Source organism: Haematobia irritans, chromosome 5, assembly GCF_050003625.1.
Source record: "Haematobia irritans isolate KBUSLIRL chromosome 5, ASM5000362v1, whole genome shotgun sequence".
NCBI classification, from domain to species: Eukaryota; Metazoa; Arthropoda; class Insecta; order Diptera; family Muscidae; genus Haematobia; species Haematobia irritans.
In genome coordinates, this window is record NC_134401.1 from 9443168 (window position 1) to 9462192 (window position 19025).

The 19025-nt window shown below is 25.8% G+C and overlaps 1 protein-coding gene across 10 annotated transcripts in view; it reads left to right on the forward strand.

The window, feature by feature from the left end:
* Nucleotides 1-13373, forward strand: part of Nadk1b (NAD kinase 1b) — a 77855-nt gene extending 64482 nt beyond the window's left edge. For 9 of the 10 annotated variants that reach the window (XM_075313717.1, XM_075313715.1, XM_075313714.1 and 6 more), the window contains 4 exons: nt 5946-6263; nt 6325-6721; nt 6788-7045; nt 11185-13373. In XM_075313717.1, the coding sequence (XP_075169832.1) occupies nt 5946-6263; nt 6325-6721; nt 6788-7045; nt 11185-11478 (1267 nt within the window). In that variant the 3' untranslated portion in view covers nt 11479-13373. Of the gene's footprint in view, nt 1-1323; nt 1599-5945; nt 6264-6324; nt 6722-6787; nt 7046-11184 lie in introns of those variants that run through there. The other variant, XM_075313716.1, reaches the window with a different exon arrangement.
* Nucleotides 13374-19025: the final 5652 nt, after the last annotated feature.

Below are 19025 nucleotides of genomic sequence, written 5' to 3' on the forward strand. Positions count from 1 at the left end.
TCTTAAAGAAATTAATTTTCAAACAAAATTTTATATAAAATCTGATATAAATAAATTGATTTTTTTTTTCACTATGAGGGGACACTTTTTATGCCACTATTTATAGCGGATAGCAGGATTGTACTTTTTAGAGAAATTGTTTTTTTACATACATTTTATATAAAATTTGATAAAAAAGAAAATATTTCTCCTCTATTAAAGACATCTGTGACACTATTAATTGCGGATATGTTTGATACTTTAAAGCGAATATAATCTTACAGTATGGTCGCACTGGGCAAATATTTGGCAGAATTCAAAAAAGAATTCGTCTCCACAGTAAGACCAGCAAACACTTACCTCACACTGAATATATTACTTCACAATGGCAGTATTTTCCACAAATGGTATTCAGATATTTAAAAAATGCTCCAGAAAAAAGTTTGACGCTCATTTCTGGCAAATATTTTCCTAGTGTGACCTCACCCTTAGCCTTTTCAAAGCAATATTATTACTCTAAAAAATATTTCCTTATTTTAATAAATCTACCTCTTTAAAACTATTTAAACTACTGGGAGATTTGTTGATCTACTAAAGCCAACAAAAGCTTTGTGGGGTGCTGTGAGTGTTAGCTCCTTCAAAACTCTTTCCCAATTTATCAAATGTCATTATTATGTTCGCTCTTTGTATACAATTGAAAACTGTATGATCTTCAATTTTACAAAAAAAAAAAAAATAATCGTAAACTTTTTTTTACGATATTTGAAAAACAAATGAAGCTTGGTGGCCAACTCAGTTTACTGTGGCCTACCAGTATTAATGTAACCTTCGTCTACAGCGCACAGCTGGTTTTTAGTGTGGCGCTTTCCACAATACTCAAAACCTATAAATCTAAATATTTACTCGGTTAATATTAATTTTAAATAAAATCACGTTAACATTGTTTGGAGATATAAAAATAAATTACGAATAAAAAAGTGTATCAAACAGTGTATCATTAAAATTCCTCTCGTCAACCATTCATCGTTTTCTTCCTACACAAATATGATTAATTAAATTTTTTACATTGCTGTTGTGTGTTTTTTTTTATTTTCGTTAAATTTTAAAACTCACTTTTATTGAGATTTATTTAATTTGTTATTAAATCGTACTTTGGAGTAAGCACGCGTTGTGTGTATCATCAAGAACAGCAACAAAAATTACATTTCGGTGCTGAATCTTCAAAACAAGTTTAACCACTTTGTTTTGTTTATACAAAAAAATTTAAAAAAAAAAATCTTAATATTGTTATTACTTAATTTGAAAATAAATCAATAGCATTTACAAATAACCAAACCAAACACAACAAAAAAAATTAATTTCATAAAAAGTTTTAATAAAAACGGTCGCTAACAGGTGTTCAAGTTCTAAAGAAACGTGAACACCATGCTTCCTCTTCATCGTCGTCATCAACATCTGTTGCAAGAAGCTTTTCTCATGGATTCCCATCAAAATAGAGATGAACATTTATTGGAATCAAAAAATGGTGAAAAGTTTGAGACAGATTTAAATTCTACAGTCACAGCAATGGGAAATGTTTCGATGTTGGAAAAAATACATCCATCATTGCGTACACTAAGGTTTGAAAATTTCTTTTTATTTATTTCTTTTTTTTTTTTTTGAGGCATACTTGTAAGAAGGATTTTTTGCACAGGAACTTTTTTGTATAACCTTCCCATGGCTTAAGATGTTTTTAATCTCATATTGTTTATAAATCCTAATATCAATGGAATTATGCCAAGTCTGGCATAAATCTGCATGTTACTAGATAAATAGCAAAAAAGGTTGCTAAATTTTAAAATAAAAATTAGGTCACTTGGCTTTTGATAACAGTTAAAGATAATATGTGTGAAAATAAATTAAGAAGTAAACGTGGTTTCATTTTTTTTTAATTTAAAGTATGAACAATCAAAAATTTGCTATATATTCGCCCGGCTCGGAATTCATTTGACCTAAAAAGTCTAACCGTTAATAATATTCAAAAAGTGACACAAAACGTCTCACTCACAATAAGAGATGGAAAACTCCTTATTGAAAAGTGACACATTTTCATAAATAAAAACTACAAACCAAATGAATTTATATACATTTTGCAAATTGTAAAAATTTACCTAATACTCATTATACTCTTGGTAACCCCTCCTCGTTACAGACACTTGAGGAAAGTAAACCGGTCGTTTTATCTATTATAGACAATTTTCTCGTCATACTTTCAGGCGGTACACATGTCTACTTGAAAACATTTCGAAATTAGAAATGAAAAGTGCTAAAAAATTTAGTATTCGGCGGATATTTCACAAGAAGTGACATAAAAACAAAACAACAACTGAATTTTGTCAAAATTTTATTTCTATAGAAAATTTTGTTCAAATTTTATTTCTATAGAAAATTTTGTCAAAATTTTATTTCTATATAAAAATGTTGTCAAATTTTATTTCTATATAAAAATTTCGTCAAATTTTATTTCGATAGAAAATTTTGTCAAAATTTTATTTCTATAGAAAATTGTGTCAAAATTTTACTTCTATAGAAAATTGTGTCAAAATTTTATGTCTATAGAACATTTTGTAAAAATAAAGGAAATTTTATCAAAATTTTATTTCAAAAGTAAATTTTGTCAACATTTTATTTCTATAGAAAATTTTGTCAAAATTTTATCTCTATAGAAAAGTTTTTCAAAATTTTATTTCTAAAGAAAATTTTGTCAAAATTTTATTTCTAAAGAAAATTTTGTCAAAATCTTATTTCTGTACAAAATTTTCTCAAAATTTTATTTCTGTACAAAATTTTCTCAAAATTTTATTTCTATAGAAAATTTTGTCAAAATGTTATTTCTATAGAAGTTTTCTCAAAATTTTATTTCAATAGAAAACAATTTTATTTCTAAAGAAAATTTTATTTCTATTGGAATTTTTTTCAAAATTTTACTTCTATAGAACATTTTGTCAAAATTTTATTTCTAAAGGAAATTTTGTCAAAATTTTATTTCAAAAGTAAATTTTGTCAAATTTTATTTCTATAGAAAACTTTGTCAAAATATTATTTCTATAGAAAATTTTGTCACAATTTTATTTCTATAGAAAATTTTGTCACAATTTCATTTCTAAAGAAAATTTTGTCAAAATTTTATTTCAAAAGTAAATTTTGTCACAATTTCATTTCTAAAGGAAATTTTGTCAAAATTTTATTTCAAAAGTAAATTTTGTCAAAATCTTATTTCTATACAAAATTTTGTCAAAATTTCATTTCTATAGAAAATTTTGTCAAAATTTTATTTCTATAGAAAATTTTGTCAAAATTTTATTTCTATATAAAATTTTGTCAACATTTTATTTCTATAGAAAATTTTGTCAAAATTTTATTTCAAAAGTAAATTTTGTCAAAATTTTATTTCTATAGAAAATTTTGTCAAAATTTTATTTCTATAGAAAATTTTGTCAAAATTTCATTTCTATAGAAAATTTTGTCAAAATTTTATTTCTATAGAAAATTTTGTCAAAATTTTATTTCTATAGAAAATTTTGTCAAAATTTTATTTCTATAGAAAATTTTGTCAAAATTTTATTTCTATAGAAAATTTTGTCAAAATTTTATTTCTATAGAAAATTTTATCAAAATTTTATTTCTATAGACAAGTTTTTCAAAATTTTATTTCTATAGAAAATTTTGTCAAAATTTAATTTTTATAGAAAATTTTTTCAAAATTTTATTTCTATAGAAAATTTTGTCAAAATTTTATTTCTATAGAAAATTTTGTCAAAATTTTATTTCTAAAGGAAATTTTGTTAAAATTTTATTTCAAAAGTAAATTTTGTCAAAATCTTATTTCTATACAAAATGTTCTCAGAATGTTATTTTCTAGAAAATTTTGTCAAAATTTTATTTCTATAGATAGTTTTCTCAAAATTTTATTTCAATAGAAAATTTTTTTCAAAATTTTATTTCTATAGAACATTTTGTCAAAATTTTATTTCTGAAGGAAATTTTGTTAAAATTTTATTTCAAAAGTAAATTTTGTCAAAATCTTATTTCTATACAAAATGTTCTCAGAATGTTATTTACTAGAAAATTTTGTCAAAATTTTATTTCTATAGAAAATGTTGTTCAAGTTTTATTTCTATAGAAAATTATGTCAAAATTTTATTTCTATAGAAAAATTTGTCAAAATTTTATTTCTATATAAAATTTTGTCAACATTTTATTTCTATAGAAAATTTTGTCAAAATGTTATTTCTATAGAACATTTTGTCAAAATTTTATTTCTATAGAAAATTTTGTCAAAATTTTATTTCTATAGAAAATTTTCTCATTCATTTTCATTTCATTTTTCAAATTCTTCTATATTAATTTGATTTTTAAATACAATTCATTTAATGAGATTTTATCACAGTAGATATTGGGTTAGGTTAGGTTATGTGGCAGCCCGATGTATCAGGCTCACTTAGACTATTCAGTCCATTGTGATATCACAGTGGTGAACTTCTCTCTTATCACTGAGTGCTGCCCGATTCCATGTTAAACTCAATGACAAGGGACCTCCTTTTTATAGCCGAGTCCGAACGGCGTTCCACATTCTAGTGAAACCACTTAGAGAAGCTTTGAAACCCTCAGAAATGTCACCAGCATTACTGAGGTGGGATAATCCACCGCTGAAAAACTTTTTGGTGTTCGGTCGTAGCAGGAATCGAACCCACGACCTTGTGTATGCAAGGCGGGCATGCTAACCATTGCACCACGGTGGCTCCCCTAGTAGATATTACAACAAATGAGACTCTGGCTGGCAATATAAGCTATGTCATTTAAGATACATATTATTAAAGGCAAAAACAGGCTAAAGATAGAAAATTTTCTAAAAAATTTATTTGTATATATAAATTTTGTCAAAATGTTATTTCTACAGATAGTTTTCTCAAAATTTTATTTTAATAGAAATTTTTTTCAAATTTTTATTTCTATAGAACATTTTGTCAAAATTTTATTTCTATAGAAAATTTTCTAAAAAATTTAGTTGTATAGAAAATTTTGTCAAAATGTTATTTCTATAGATAGTTTCCTCAAAATTTTATTTCAATAGAAATTTTTTTCAAAATTTTATTTCTATAGAACATTTTGTCAAAATTTTATTTCTAAAGGAAATTTTGCTAAAATTTTATTTCAAAAGTAAATTGTGTCAAAATCTTATTTCTCTAGAAAATTTTGTCAAAATTTTATTTCCATAGAAAATTTTGTCAAAATTTTATTTCCATAGAAAATTTTGTCAAAATTTTATTTCTATAGTAAATTTTGTTCAAGTTTTATTTCTAAAGAAAATTTTGTCAAAATGTTATTTCTATAGAAAATTTTGTCAAAATGTTATTTCTACAGAAAATTTTGTCAAAATTTTATTTGTATAGAAAATTTTGTAAGAATTTTATTTCTATAGAAAATTTTGTCAAACTTTGGGTTCTAAAAAGTTCAATGGCTTTGCCTTCTCCAGTTGACTTGTTGCTAACAAATCTCGATAGCTTGATATTTGTTAACACCTTCCTATTATTTTGACACGTTTCCAATATTTCAAAAAATATATGCATAATTCGATGAGTCCAGTGTCGTCATTATTTTGGTAAATGTTGTTTTTTTTTTGCTATACAAATATTCTCACGTCAAGTTAATAATTTATAATTGAATTTGTTCCTGATCCACATTTTTTTTTTTTTCATCGATATACTTAACAAAAGATTATCACTGTTGTTAGGTGAATCAGATTTAAAATTAAAAAAAAAAAAAAAACAAATAAAATATTCAATACAAACTTGATGCCATTGTGTAACAATTTCGAGAATTACAAATTCGTTAACCAAATCGTTTTATGGGCCATATTATTTTTTTTTTTAATTTTCTTTTGAGCAAGAAATCAATTTGAAAATCTTTTCTTTTTTCTCTTACAGGCGTACACGAAGTTTAAATGCCCCTTCCCCATTCCAACAATTCGGACCATGTGGACGCATTATGAAAAATCCAGCTATGGTTATGCAGATACAAGATCCAGCCAGTCAACGTTTGACTTGGTACAAACCACCTCTCACAGTCTTGGTAATCAAAAAAGTCCGAGATTCTACAGTAATGGCCCCCTTTGTGCAGCTGGTCGAATGGTTGGTTCAGGAAAAACATATGGTGGTGTGGGTTGAATCGGCTGTATTAGATGATCTCTCACTGCAGGAGGATAAGAAGTTTCAAAGTATCAAAGAGAAATTGGTAACATTCAAGTGAGTATGCAACGTTGAAGAGAAAAGTCCAGGTTTCAAATATGTTTTTGATATTTTCCAGAGATGGCCGGGATGATCTCACCGATCGCATTGATTTCATAGTTTGTCTGGGTGGTGATGGCACTTTACTTTATGCTTCACTGTTGTTTCAACAATCAGTCCCACCAGTAATGGCTTTCCATTTGGGCTCTCTGGGTTTCCTTACACCATTCCAATTTGATAATTTCCAAGAGCAAGTAACCAATGTCTTGGAGGGTCATGCTGCCCTTACTTTACGTAGTCGTTTACGTTGTGTTATCTATCGTAAAAGTGATAGACGCAAAGATTCCGAATGCCAGCAAAATCAAATGAATTGTAGTCTCTCAGCTGATAGTGGGGTATCGATGGATTCATGTGGAGGTTTACATGGAGCATCAAGTGGCAAGGGTTCCAGCAGAGCTCCTTCAACAAATATTTTGGTAAGATTTTCTATTAAATCTTTAGTTGAATTTTTAATTTATTTCTTTTGTTTTTTTTTTCCTCAGGTCCTTAATGAGGTGGTTATCGATAGGGGACCCTCACCCTATTTAAGCAATATCGATTTATTTTTGGATGGCAAATATATTACATCTGTTCAAGGTGATGGCTTGATTGTCTCAACGCCAACGGGCAGTACGGCATATGCGGTGGCGGCTGGTGCCTCCATGATACATCCGTCAGTGCCCGCCATTATGGTCACACCCATTTGTCCACATTCTTTAAGTTTTCGTCCAATTGTTGTACCTGCTGGTGTAGAATTGAAGGTAATTGGAAATGAATACAGAAGAGGTTTTTATTTGATATCGATTTTCCCCCGAATATCTTGAACGCTTACTGGCATTAGTTTTTATTACTTTTTGTGTCCTCTACCAAAGGATGGTTGGTAAATTAAATTTGTTATTTTGATCATATAATGGATAATGGATATCGGGATGTCCATCTGTCAGTTGTAATTATGCAAATTTTCCGTAATACAAAACCTTATAGGCTTTGTATTACGGAAAATTTTTGAAATTAATAAAAAATAAATAAATAAAGCCTTCAATGGAAGCCACCTTGGTGGCAGACCTGGCTTGCATACAGAGAGACCAGGGTTTTATCCTAGTTTTGAGCAAACACCAAAAAAATTTTCATCGGTGGATTATAACCTCTCAGTAATGCTGATTTCGTTTCTGATTTTTTCAAACTTTCTCTATGTGGTTTCACCGTAATATGAAACGTGTCACCGGACTCGGTTAAAAAAACAAGGTCCCTTGACATTGAGCTAAAAATCGAATCGGGCAAAAATGGAGCCATCGTTCTGAAATTTAGTACAAATTCGATTTTTTGTATATAGACAGGTCAAGTTTGTGCAGATGCTCCCATAACGGCTCCATGCAATCTAAATATCTTCCGATTCAATTTCTTGACCGCCCAGAAGGCATGTTTTAAATCTGATTTGACTCTAAAGTTTGGTATCTGGAGTTCCCTTTAGCGTCAATACACTGTACCACAGATAGCATCCTCTAAGACCAATCCTCCGATTTTATTTTTTGACCATCAAGGTTACCATTTTCATCGCCACCTGATACAAATATATCGCAAATGGGTACTGCAAATGAAATCTTTGTCAGATGGAATGGTACTTTTATCGCAAGTTGAAACAAGAGTATCCATGGATTCTAAAATGTTCTTTTGCAAAATTTTATTTCCATAGAAAAAATTTTATTTGTATATAGAAAAATTTGTCAAAATTTTATTTCTATAAAAAATTTTTTTTTAATTTTTTTTCTAAAGAAAATTTTGATAAAATGTTATTTCTATTGAAAATTTTGTCAAAATTTTATTTCAGTAGAAAATTTTGTCAAAATTTTATTTCTATAGAAAATTTTGTCAAAATTTTATTTCTATAGAAAATTTTGTCAAAATTTTTATTTCTATAAAAAATTTTGTCAAAATGTTATTTCTATAGAAAATTTTGTCAAAATGTTATTTCTATAGAAAATTTTGTCAAAATGTTATTTCTATAGAAAATTTTGTCAAGATTTTATTTCTATAGCAAAATTTTTTCAAAATTTTATTTCTGTTATAGTAAAATATTGTCAAAATTTTATTTCTGTTATAGTAAAATTTTGTCAAAATTTTATTTTTATAGAAATTTTTTTTTTCAACATTTTATTTCTATAGAAAATGTCAAAATTATATTTCTATAGAAAATTTTGTCAAAATTTAATTTCTATCTAAAATTTCGTCAAAATTTTATTTCTATAGATAATTTGTCAAAATTTTATTTCTATAGAAAATGTTGTCAAAATTTTATTTCTATAGAAAATTTTGTCAAAATTTTATTTCTCTAGAAAATTTTCTCAAAATTTTTATTTCTATAGAAAATTTTGTCAAAATGTTATTTGTATAGAAATTTGTTGTCAAAATTTTATTTCTATAGTAAAATTTTATTTCTATAGCAAAATTTTGTTAAAATCTTATTTCTATAGAAAATTTTGTCAAAATTTTATTTCTATAGAACATTTTGTCAAAATTTTTATTTCTATAAAAAATTTTGTCAAAATTTTATTTCTATAGAAAATTTTGTCAAAATGTTATTTCTATAGAAAATTTTGTCAAAAAGTTATTTCTATAGAAAATTTTGTCAAGATTTTATTTCTATAACAAATTTTTTTCAAAATTTTATTTCTGTTATAGTAAAATATTGCCAAAATTTTATTTCTGTTATAGTAAAATTTTGTCAAAATTTTATTTTTATAGAATTTTTTTTTTCAACATTTTATTTCTATAGAAAATGTCAAAATTATATTTCTATAGAAAATTTTGTCAAAATTTAATTTCTATAGAAAATTTCGTCAAAATTTTATTTCTATAGATAATTTGTCAAAATTTTATTTCTATAGAAAATGTTGTCAAAATTTTATTTCTATAGAAGATTTTGTCAAAATTTTATTTCTATAGATAATTTGTCAAAACTTTATTTCTATAGAAAATTTTGTCAAAATTTTATTTCTATAGAAAATTTTGTCAAAATTTTATTTCTATAGAAAATGTTCTCAAAATTTTTATTTCTATAGAAAATTTTGTCAAAATGTTATTTGTATAGAAATTTGTTGTCAAAATTTTATTTCTATAGTAAAATTTTATTTCTATAGCAAAATTTTGTTCAAATCTTATTTCTATAGAAAATTTTGTCAAAATTTTATTTCTATAGAAAATTTTGTCAAAATTTTATTTCTGTAAAAAAATTTGTCAAAATTTTTTTTTCTGAAAAAAAAAAAATTGTCAAAATTTTATTTCTGTAGGTAATTTTGTCAAAATTTTATTTCTGTAGGTAATTTTGTCAAAATTTTATTTCGATAGGAAATTTTGTCAAAATTTTATTTCTATAGAAAATTTTGTCAACATTTTATTTCTATAGCAAAATTTTGTCAAAATTTTATTTCTGTAGCAAACTTTTGTCAAAATTTTATTTCTATAGAAAATTTTGTCGAAAAGATTTTTCTATAGATAATTTTGTCAAAATTTTATGTCAACAGAAAATTTTGTCAAAATTTTATTTCTATAGAAAATTTTGTCAAAATTTTATTTCTATAGAAAATTTGTCAAAATTTTATTTCTGTAGATAATTTTGTCAAAATTTTATATTTGTAGAAAATTTTGTCAAAATTTTATTTCGATAGAAAATGTTGTCAAAATTTTATTTCTATAGATAATTTGTCAAAACTTTATTTCTATAGAAAATTTTGTCAAAATTTTATTTCTATAGAAAATTTTGTCAAAATTTTATTTCTATAGAAATTTTTTGCAAAATTTTATTTCTGTAAAAAAAAATTGTGAAAATTTTATTTCTGTAGGTAACTTTGTCAAAATTTTATTTCTATAGAAAATTTTGTCAAACTTTTATTTCTATAGAAAATTTTCTCAAAATTTGATTTCTATAGAAAATTTTCTCAAATTTTTTTTCTATGGAAAATGTTGCTAAATTTTATTTCTATAGAAAATGTTGCCAACGTAGGAGAGAAATGTTTTGCAAAATCTACCATTTTTGGTAGAATTCTTCCAACTGTGGCAACTTTGCTCACCTCCCCTTCAAATCATTTTTCAAATTTCTTATTGTACACAGATAATTTACGTGCATGCACACAAAAAAATTTTTTTTCTGATTCAATCACGAAATTAATTGATCCAATTAATTTTTTAATTGAAATGTCTTCAATGACGAAAATGATAGTATCAATCATAGTTTTAATTGGGCATAGAAAAAATTCTTGATTAAAAAATTAATTGATTTCATTACCAAATTGCAATTAATTTTTTAATTGATTCAATTAAAAATTTAATTGATGATGATTGCAAAAATCAATTAATTTATTAATTAAAAAAGGTAACTATTTTCAATTACATTTTGAATTGGCTTAGAATTTTTATATGGATTAACAATTGATTGTTTGAAAAAAAATTTTAAAAAATGTTCATCACTTTTTTAACTGACTTAGTCTTCCGAATTTGATTAAAAAGTTAATTGTATCAATTAATTTTTTAATTAAAAATTTTTAAATTTTCAATCATTGACTTAATTAACTTAATGCCTCTATCATGATTAAAAAGTTAATTGTATCAATTAATTTATTAATTGAAAAAATTTTCAACTTCAATTAACTTTTTAATTGGAAATATTTTGGTGATATTTTTTTCTGTGTGGTGATGGCTATGGCCTAAATTCGCCATGTGCCATAGTCATCACTGCGTTTTTAGTTCTTTGAAGTTTTTGTTTTATTTTTTAAATTCTTACTATATTGTTTTTTTTTTGCGTAAATAGTCAATACAAACCTAATAAAATTCTTTAGTTTATGGACAAATCTAATTCTATAATTTGATTTTAATAAATTTCCCAATTTCTCAAAATTTTTTCCAGATATCTGTATCACCTGATAGCCGCAACACATCATGGGTATCATTTGATGGCCGTAACCGGCAAGAATTATTCCATGGCGATAGTTTAAGAGTAACCACATCAATATATCCGGTACCAAGTATATGTGCCCAAGATCAAATATCAGATTGGTTTGACTCCTTGGCTGAGTGTCTACATTGGAATGTACGCAAGAAGCAAAAATGTTTGGATGAATTATCCGATTTAACAGCATCAGGGTCTGAAGATACTTTGGATGAATTGGAAAGAGGCTCTGATTCATTGTTAGATAGTTAAAATTTGTTATTTTTCGAAAAACAAAAATTGAATCAGAAGCAGAAGCAGAACAAAAACAAACAAAAAAGCATATTAACATTTCATAATTTATTTAATAAGTTCTAATACTTATAACAAAATACAAAAAAAAAGAAAAACAAAAGCTTAATATAACAAAAGGCTTTAACATTTGGTGTTATGTGGCTTAAAGTTGAGCTTTAAAATTGGCCATTTGAAGCTTTTGTGGGGCCTAGGCATGTATATTTTTTTTTGTTTGTTTTATTATTATTAGTATATTTTATATTCTATAAGGATTATAAAACAAAAGCAATTGTATTATGTTTATATAGGAAACGATAAATTAGAAAAACAAAAAAATGAAAAACATATGGAAAAATTGTTGCCAATTAGTTTAATTGTAATTGTTTGTTCTCTAAGCAATAAGAGACGATTGATTATTTAGTGCAAAATAAAATTGAAAAAAAAAAATTAAAAAAAGAAACTTGTTAGAAAAGCTCAAATTATGTTAATATAATAAAAGCCAGCTTAATATGGAAATGGAACTTATTGCTTAAGATTATTATTATAACAAAAAAAAAATTATCATGGCAATATGATTTAGTTTAATTTTTGTCTATATATAGGCTTTATTTCACAATTTCTATGAAAATTGGTTGCTAGATATTTTTTTACTATCAGTTGTAAAAATTTTTTGTTAATATTTTTGTTTTGTTAAATATAAGATATTTTTTTTTTGCTTTACAATACTTTAATATTTATATTGATTTTATTAAAAAAAACTTTATCCTAAACGAATGCTTATCGGGTTTATGCTAAAACTATCCTCATTTATAAGGTTTGGTGTATTTTTAGCACCAGACAGCTCAATTATCTAAAGTAACCTTATCTTGTGTGGTTGTAAATTTTCCCTACGGTAAATGGATCAACCCTAGAACCTGTACAGGATTAGGCCATGGTGTGTATTGACCAGTCCCAGTTTAGATCAAAACATATGGAAGGGAACAGTCACTTTAAGAAGGGTTAGCTATTGCCGGGATACGTATACACTTTAGGACATGACACGTCCTATGAGAGATTAGAAGGAACACCCCTTTGGCAGGTCCCCATGAACCAGTTTTTGTTTAGCAATATTTTGATTGACACATACAGTCCACAACAACTTCATTCTCTGGAATCGTATATCCATTTAGCACTGTTGGTGTCAGTTGTGGCTTTCCACATCCTCTCCTGAACCCCCAAATTTTATTCAAGATTATAAAAATTGTATATCAGTAAATATATAATTCCAATTCCAAAATATCAAGAGAATATAGAATTTATTAATACTTTTGAAAATTAAAAAAAAAAAAATGTCATAGACGGGAGCATGGGTAACAGTCCAGTAAGAGGTCCGCAATTGGTGCTGCAAAACAAAAGTGAAACTATTTTAACATTTATTTGAAAAATGTACCTACGGGTTTTGCAACATCTATCACGATACTCAGATTTACCACACGATGAAGAAAATTTATTTTTTTTTTACTTTTTTAAATTTTTATCAAAATTCCTTTTCCTTTGCTTATGGCTTTTCTGCCACCTCTCCCCAATGACCCTTCAAAAATGAAAGTGTTACAGTTTCATCATGAAAAAATACTTAAAACCATATACATTCAAAACTAAAGAAAGCAAAACAAAAGAAAATATATAGAACCAACAATACGTATATGTATATTTTTATTAAACTAATTTTTTATATATATACATGTTATATAATTGATTAATTACTTATGTATGTAGTAGGTCAACGTGTTTTTTTTTTTATTTTCTACTAAGTTTTACAAGAATTTTTTATTGAACAAACAAAAAAATAATAACAAATAAAAATAAACAAAAATACTCCTATTGCTATAAAAATATTTAAAGAATTTTTATTTAAAAAAAGCAAGAATGTTGAAGTACAAAGGTGTGGATGCTGTGCTTGGTGATTCTTCTTTTTCAAACCCAAAGAAAATTGGTTTAAATCAGAAATTTTAAGAATTTACGTTTTTTCCAAATTTGGAATAATCGATGAGATAAAAATGTCGATGTTTCTAAATTTTGGAAATTTGAAGAGTATAAAATTTTGCACTTCGAGTTTTGTTGCAAAAAAGTCGATTGGCTGATTTTCGATTAGCCCAACAACAAAGATGTAACCAAGAAAGCAATGGCAATGTACTTTTTGTATCTGAGAGTAGTGTAAAATCGGATCAGAAGCAATGAATTTTGCATGGGAAAAATATAAGTATTAAACTTTTTAGTTGCCACAGTTGGTAGAATTTTACCAATAATGGTAGATTCTTTGGTAGATTGGTAGAATTCTAGATGTTTTTGTAGATTTTCCTCCCCAACTAGGAGGTACTTCACAAATATCCTCTAGGAATAAAATTTTTACAATATTTTCTATAGAAATACATTTTCTATAGAAATAACTTTTTTAAAAAATGTTCTATATAAATAAAAAATTTTATGGAAATAAAATCTTGGCAAACTTTTATATAGAAATAACATTTTGAAAAAAAATTTTTATAGAAATAAAATTTAAACAAAATTTTCTAATTATTATTTCTATAGAAATAATAATGACAAACTTTTCTATAGAAATAAAATTTTTACAAAATTTTCTATAGAAATAAAATTTTTACAAAATTTTCTATAGAAATAAAATTTTTACAAAATTTTCTGTAGAAATAAAATTTTTACAAAATTTCTTATAGAAATAAAATTTTTACAAAATTTCTTATAGAAATAAAATTTTGGCTAAATTTTCTATAGAAATAAAATTTTGACAAAATTTTCTATAGAAATAAAACTTTTGGGTGTAGTGAACTGCCTGAATTTATTCTGATAATTGGTTGATAGTTTTGCTGCAAGTAGAGGATGCTGATGAGGATTGTGGTAATTCCGAAAAAAAACAACAATAACAAAACAAAACGAATGAAATAAAATTTTGACAAAATTTTCTATAGAAATAAAATTTTGACGAAATATTCCATAGAAATGACATTTTGACAAAATTTTCTATAGAAATAAATTTTTTACAAAATTTTCTATAAATTTTCTATAGAAATAAAATTTTTACAAAATTTTCTATACAAATAAAATTTTTACAAAATTTTCTGTAGAAATAAAATTTTTACAAAATTTCCTATAGAAATAAAATTTTGGCAAAATTTTCTATAGAAATAAAATTTTGACAAAATTTTCTATAGAAATAAAATTTTGACAAAATTTTCTATAGAAATAAAATTTTGACAAAATTTTCTATAGAAATAAAATTTTGACAAAATTTTCTATAGAGATAAAATTTTGACAAAATTTTCTATAAAAATAAAATTTTGACAAAATTTTCTATAGAAATAAAATTTTGGCTAAATTTTCTATAGAAATAAAATTTTGACAAAATTTTCTATAGAAATAAAACTTTTGGGTGTAGTGAACTGCCTGAATTTATTCTGATAATTGGTTGATAGTTTTGCTGCAAGTAGAGGATGCTGATGAGGAATGTGGTAATTCCGAAAAAACCAACAATAACAAAACAAAACGAATGAAATAAAATTTTGACAAAATTTTCTATAGAAATAAAATTTTTATAAAATTTTCTATAGAAATACAATTTTTACAAAATTTTCTATAGAAATAAAATTTTGTCAAAATTTTCTATAGAAATAAAATTTTGTCAAAATTTTCTATTGAAATAAAATTTTGTCAAAATTTTCTAAAGAAATAAAACAAAATTGACAAAATTTTATTTCTTTAGAAAATTTTGACAAAATTTTCTATAGAAATAAAATTTTGACAAAATTTTCTATAGATTTAAATTTTGACAAAAGTTTCTATAGATATAAAATTTTGACAAAATTTTCCATAGAAATAGAATTTTTGCCAAATTTTCAATAGAAATAAAATTTTGGCAAACTCTTCTATAGAAATAAAATTTTGATAAAAGTTTCTAAGAAATAAAATTTTTACAAAATTTTCTATAGATATACAATTTTGACAAACTTTTAAATAGAAACAAAATTTTGACAAAATTTTTTATTGAAAAAAAAATTGGCAAACTTTTATATAGAAATAAAGTTTTGACAAAATTTTCTATAGAAATAAAATTTTCTATGGAAATAAAATCTTAGCAAAATTTTCTATAGAAATAAAATTTTAACAAAATTGTCTATAGAAGTAAAACTTTGACAAAATCTATAGCAATACAATTTTGAGAAAATTTTCTGTGGAAATAAAATTTTGACAAATTTTTCTGTAGAAATAAAATGTTGACAAAATTTTCTGTAGAAATAAAATTTTGACAAAATTTTCTATAAAAATAAAATTGTGAGAAAATTTTTTATAGAAATAGATAGAGGTTTGTATAGAAATAAAATTTTGATAAAATTTTCTATAAAAATAAAATTGTGAGAAAATTTTCTATAGAAATAAAATATTGACAAAAACAAAATTAAATATTTCTTTATAATAATAACCACAACAATTTGATAAAATACTGCAAAATAATATCTTTTGTTTGGTAGTTTTTTTGGTAGATTATTTTTGGCTCGAGGGGCAACCGTCATTATAACATACCCCTGTCTAAATTGGAAATATTCGCATATATTTTACCACAGCATATTGGTTTGCATATTTCCAGTAATCTAAATTGATTGCATTTTTGGATTTACGTTAAAAACTAATGACTTGAGAAGAACTTCCAAACGCAGGCCATTTAAAAGTCCGGTGACAGTGAGAATTTCATAAGATCACGCGACTCATACCTCATATATGCACAAAATTGTTTGGAAATCTGAGTTTCTACTTCTGCAGCTGCAGCTGGCAAATGTGAGGCAAAAACTATCCTGCGGCTAAAACGTTAATGACACCCTTATTCTGGGATTGACCCAGATTTGAAGATGAATTGAAAAATGCCTCCACTCGGTCAAATGTGAAAAATATTCACAATTCTAAAAATTTTGTTCTTTCTTTCAGACTAAAGTACTTGTAGTCCAAAATAAGGCTCCATATTAATCAAACCAAAGGCAATAGATTAAAAAAGTTCATATTTTTGTCTTTGATATGGAGATACATACATACGAGTAGATCAACTCATAACATCACAAAAAATATGTATATATGTACATTCTATGCCTTCCAGTTAGTTTTTGTATGAATGCACTTTTAGAACGCGTAATTAGTCTCCATCTTATTTATCGGGTAATGGCCTCAATGGTAGTCACTAATTTCTTCGAGGACAATAGCAACAACAACAACATTGGATCAACTGAGTATAAAAATTGTTTAAAGAGATTGAGAGAGAGGAGGGAGTCAAATTGAGAAAATATAATAATTTTGGTGAGTAAGTGAGTAAAAAGGTGAGTAAGTTCACCATTGTGGTATCACAATAGACTGAATAGTCTAAGTGAGCCTGATACATCGGGCTGCCACCTCAGGGATGGAAAATGCAGCACTATAGTACTTTTTTCAATACTTTTTCACCCTGGTCAGTACCGTAGTACCCCCGCGAAGGATTTAGTACGTTTTGTGGAGACATTTTTGAGTCGATATCAGATTTATGGTACAATGGCTTTGACAAAATATTTTAATATTTTGAGAAAGTCTTTATCAACCTTATTTGCTAATAGTCTTTTACAAATATGGCAAAACAGACATGTTTATGTGGGAAGAAAATCTCGATTTTGTAAAAGACATAGTCAAAAACGGGATTTTATTGAACTTCAAGAATGTTTTAGTCGAACAAAGAATGCGATTCTATATTATCGATTTTTTATTTCGGTAGAAAATGTTGTCAAAATTTTATTTCTATATAGAATTTTTGCAAAATTTTATTTTTATAGAAAATTTTGTCAAAATTTTATTTCAATTGAAAATTTTGTAAAAATTTTATTTCTATAGGAAATTTTTGCAAAATTTTAATTCTATAGAAAAAATTTTGCAAAATTTTATTTTTATAAAAAATTTTATTTTTATAAAAAATTTTTGCAAAATTTTATTTATATAGAAAATTTTGTCAAAATTTTATTTTCTTTAAGTCTCTTGACAATAATCTTCCAGTGAAATTTTTGTTGACATTTAGTAAAAAGTACCTTTCCGCTCAAAAACTACCTTTTTTGTACTTTCTTAAAAATTGTATTTTCCATCCCTGTGCCACCTAACCTAACTAACCTTGGCTTTTGCCCATACGATGGAAAAAGGTGAGTAACTTGAATGTACTCTCATACAAAGTTTACGCTCACACAACCACATCAGTGCTTCCGCTACTACTTCAATCGAAGTATTTTGCTTCATTTTCACAAAATTTACTTCGTCACTTCTTCTTCCAAAAATCTGCTTCACTTTTTGTTCTGCTTCAAATTTTTAAATTTTTCCCCATATTACCTAATTGTTTTTCCTATTCCTTTAATTACGATGAACATAGCGGTTTTAATCATTGAATTATTAACCGATGTGGACCAATTTTTGCATAGTTGTTAGAGACCATATACTTATACCATGTACCAAATTTCAGCCGGATCGGATGAAATTTGGTTCTCTTAGAGGCTCCGCAAGCCAAATCGGGGGATCAGTTTATATGGGGGCTATATGTAATTATGGACCGATATGGACCAATGGTTGTTAGAGATCGTATGCTGAAACCATGTACCAAATTTCAGTTGGATCGGATGAAATTTGCTTCTCTTAGAGTCCCCGCAAGCCAAATTTGTGGGTCCGTTTATATGGGGGCTATACGTAAAAGTGGACCGATATGGCCCATTTGTAATACCATCCGACCTACATCAATAACAACTACTTGTGCCAAGTTTCAAGTCGATAGCTTCTTTCGTTCGGATGTTAGCGTGATTTCAACAGACGGACTACTTCAATTTTATTCAATCTACTCCACTTTTTTCCAAAATCTACTTCACTCAATTTTTTACTAGCGGCAGCACTGAACCACATACTAAACATGGCAAATTAAATGGGAACGTTCTTTAAGCGAATTGAAAAACAAAAACATTTTGCACACTGCCAATTATAAAGCTATAACTGTACATGAGTTTAACATGAATCTTCAATAACACATAACAAACAGTCTACACAGTTACTCGATAATTTGGTAAAGGAATAGAATTGCAAACACTCAGTATGAAATCAAATTGTAATCTCATACGACAAGAAAGCAATTTCATTGCTTACAAACACTCTATTCAGAAATGTAAATATCATACATACCCAATTGTATCCGCTTGTGCATTTAAGTATACAAAAATTAATCTTGAATTTAGCGTTGTCACTATCTTTTACGATTATCTATCATTTCTTATTAACAATATGAAAGAAAAGAAAATGAAATACATATACATAACACACATTAAACACAGATTTCACACAAATAAATAAATAAAGTGATCACAGTATTGGAACAAAGAATCAACTGCACACCAAAAGATCAAAACGAGAACTAACTATGTCGATGTATATGCATCAAATTAAAAAGTTTCCAAATGGAAACGGAAGCTCACTCTCCAAAATTTCCAGTAACACTC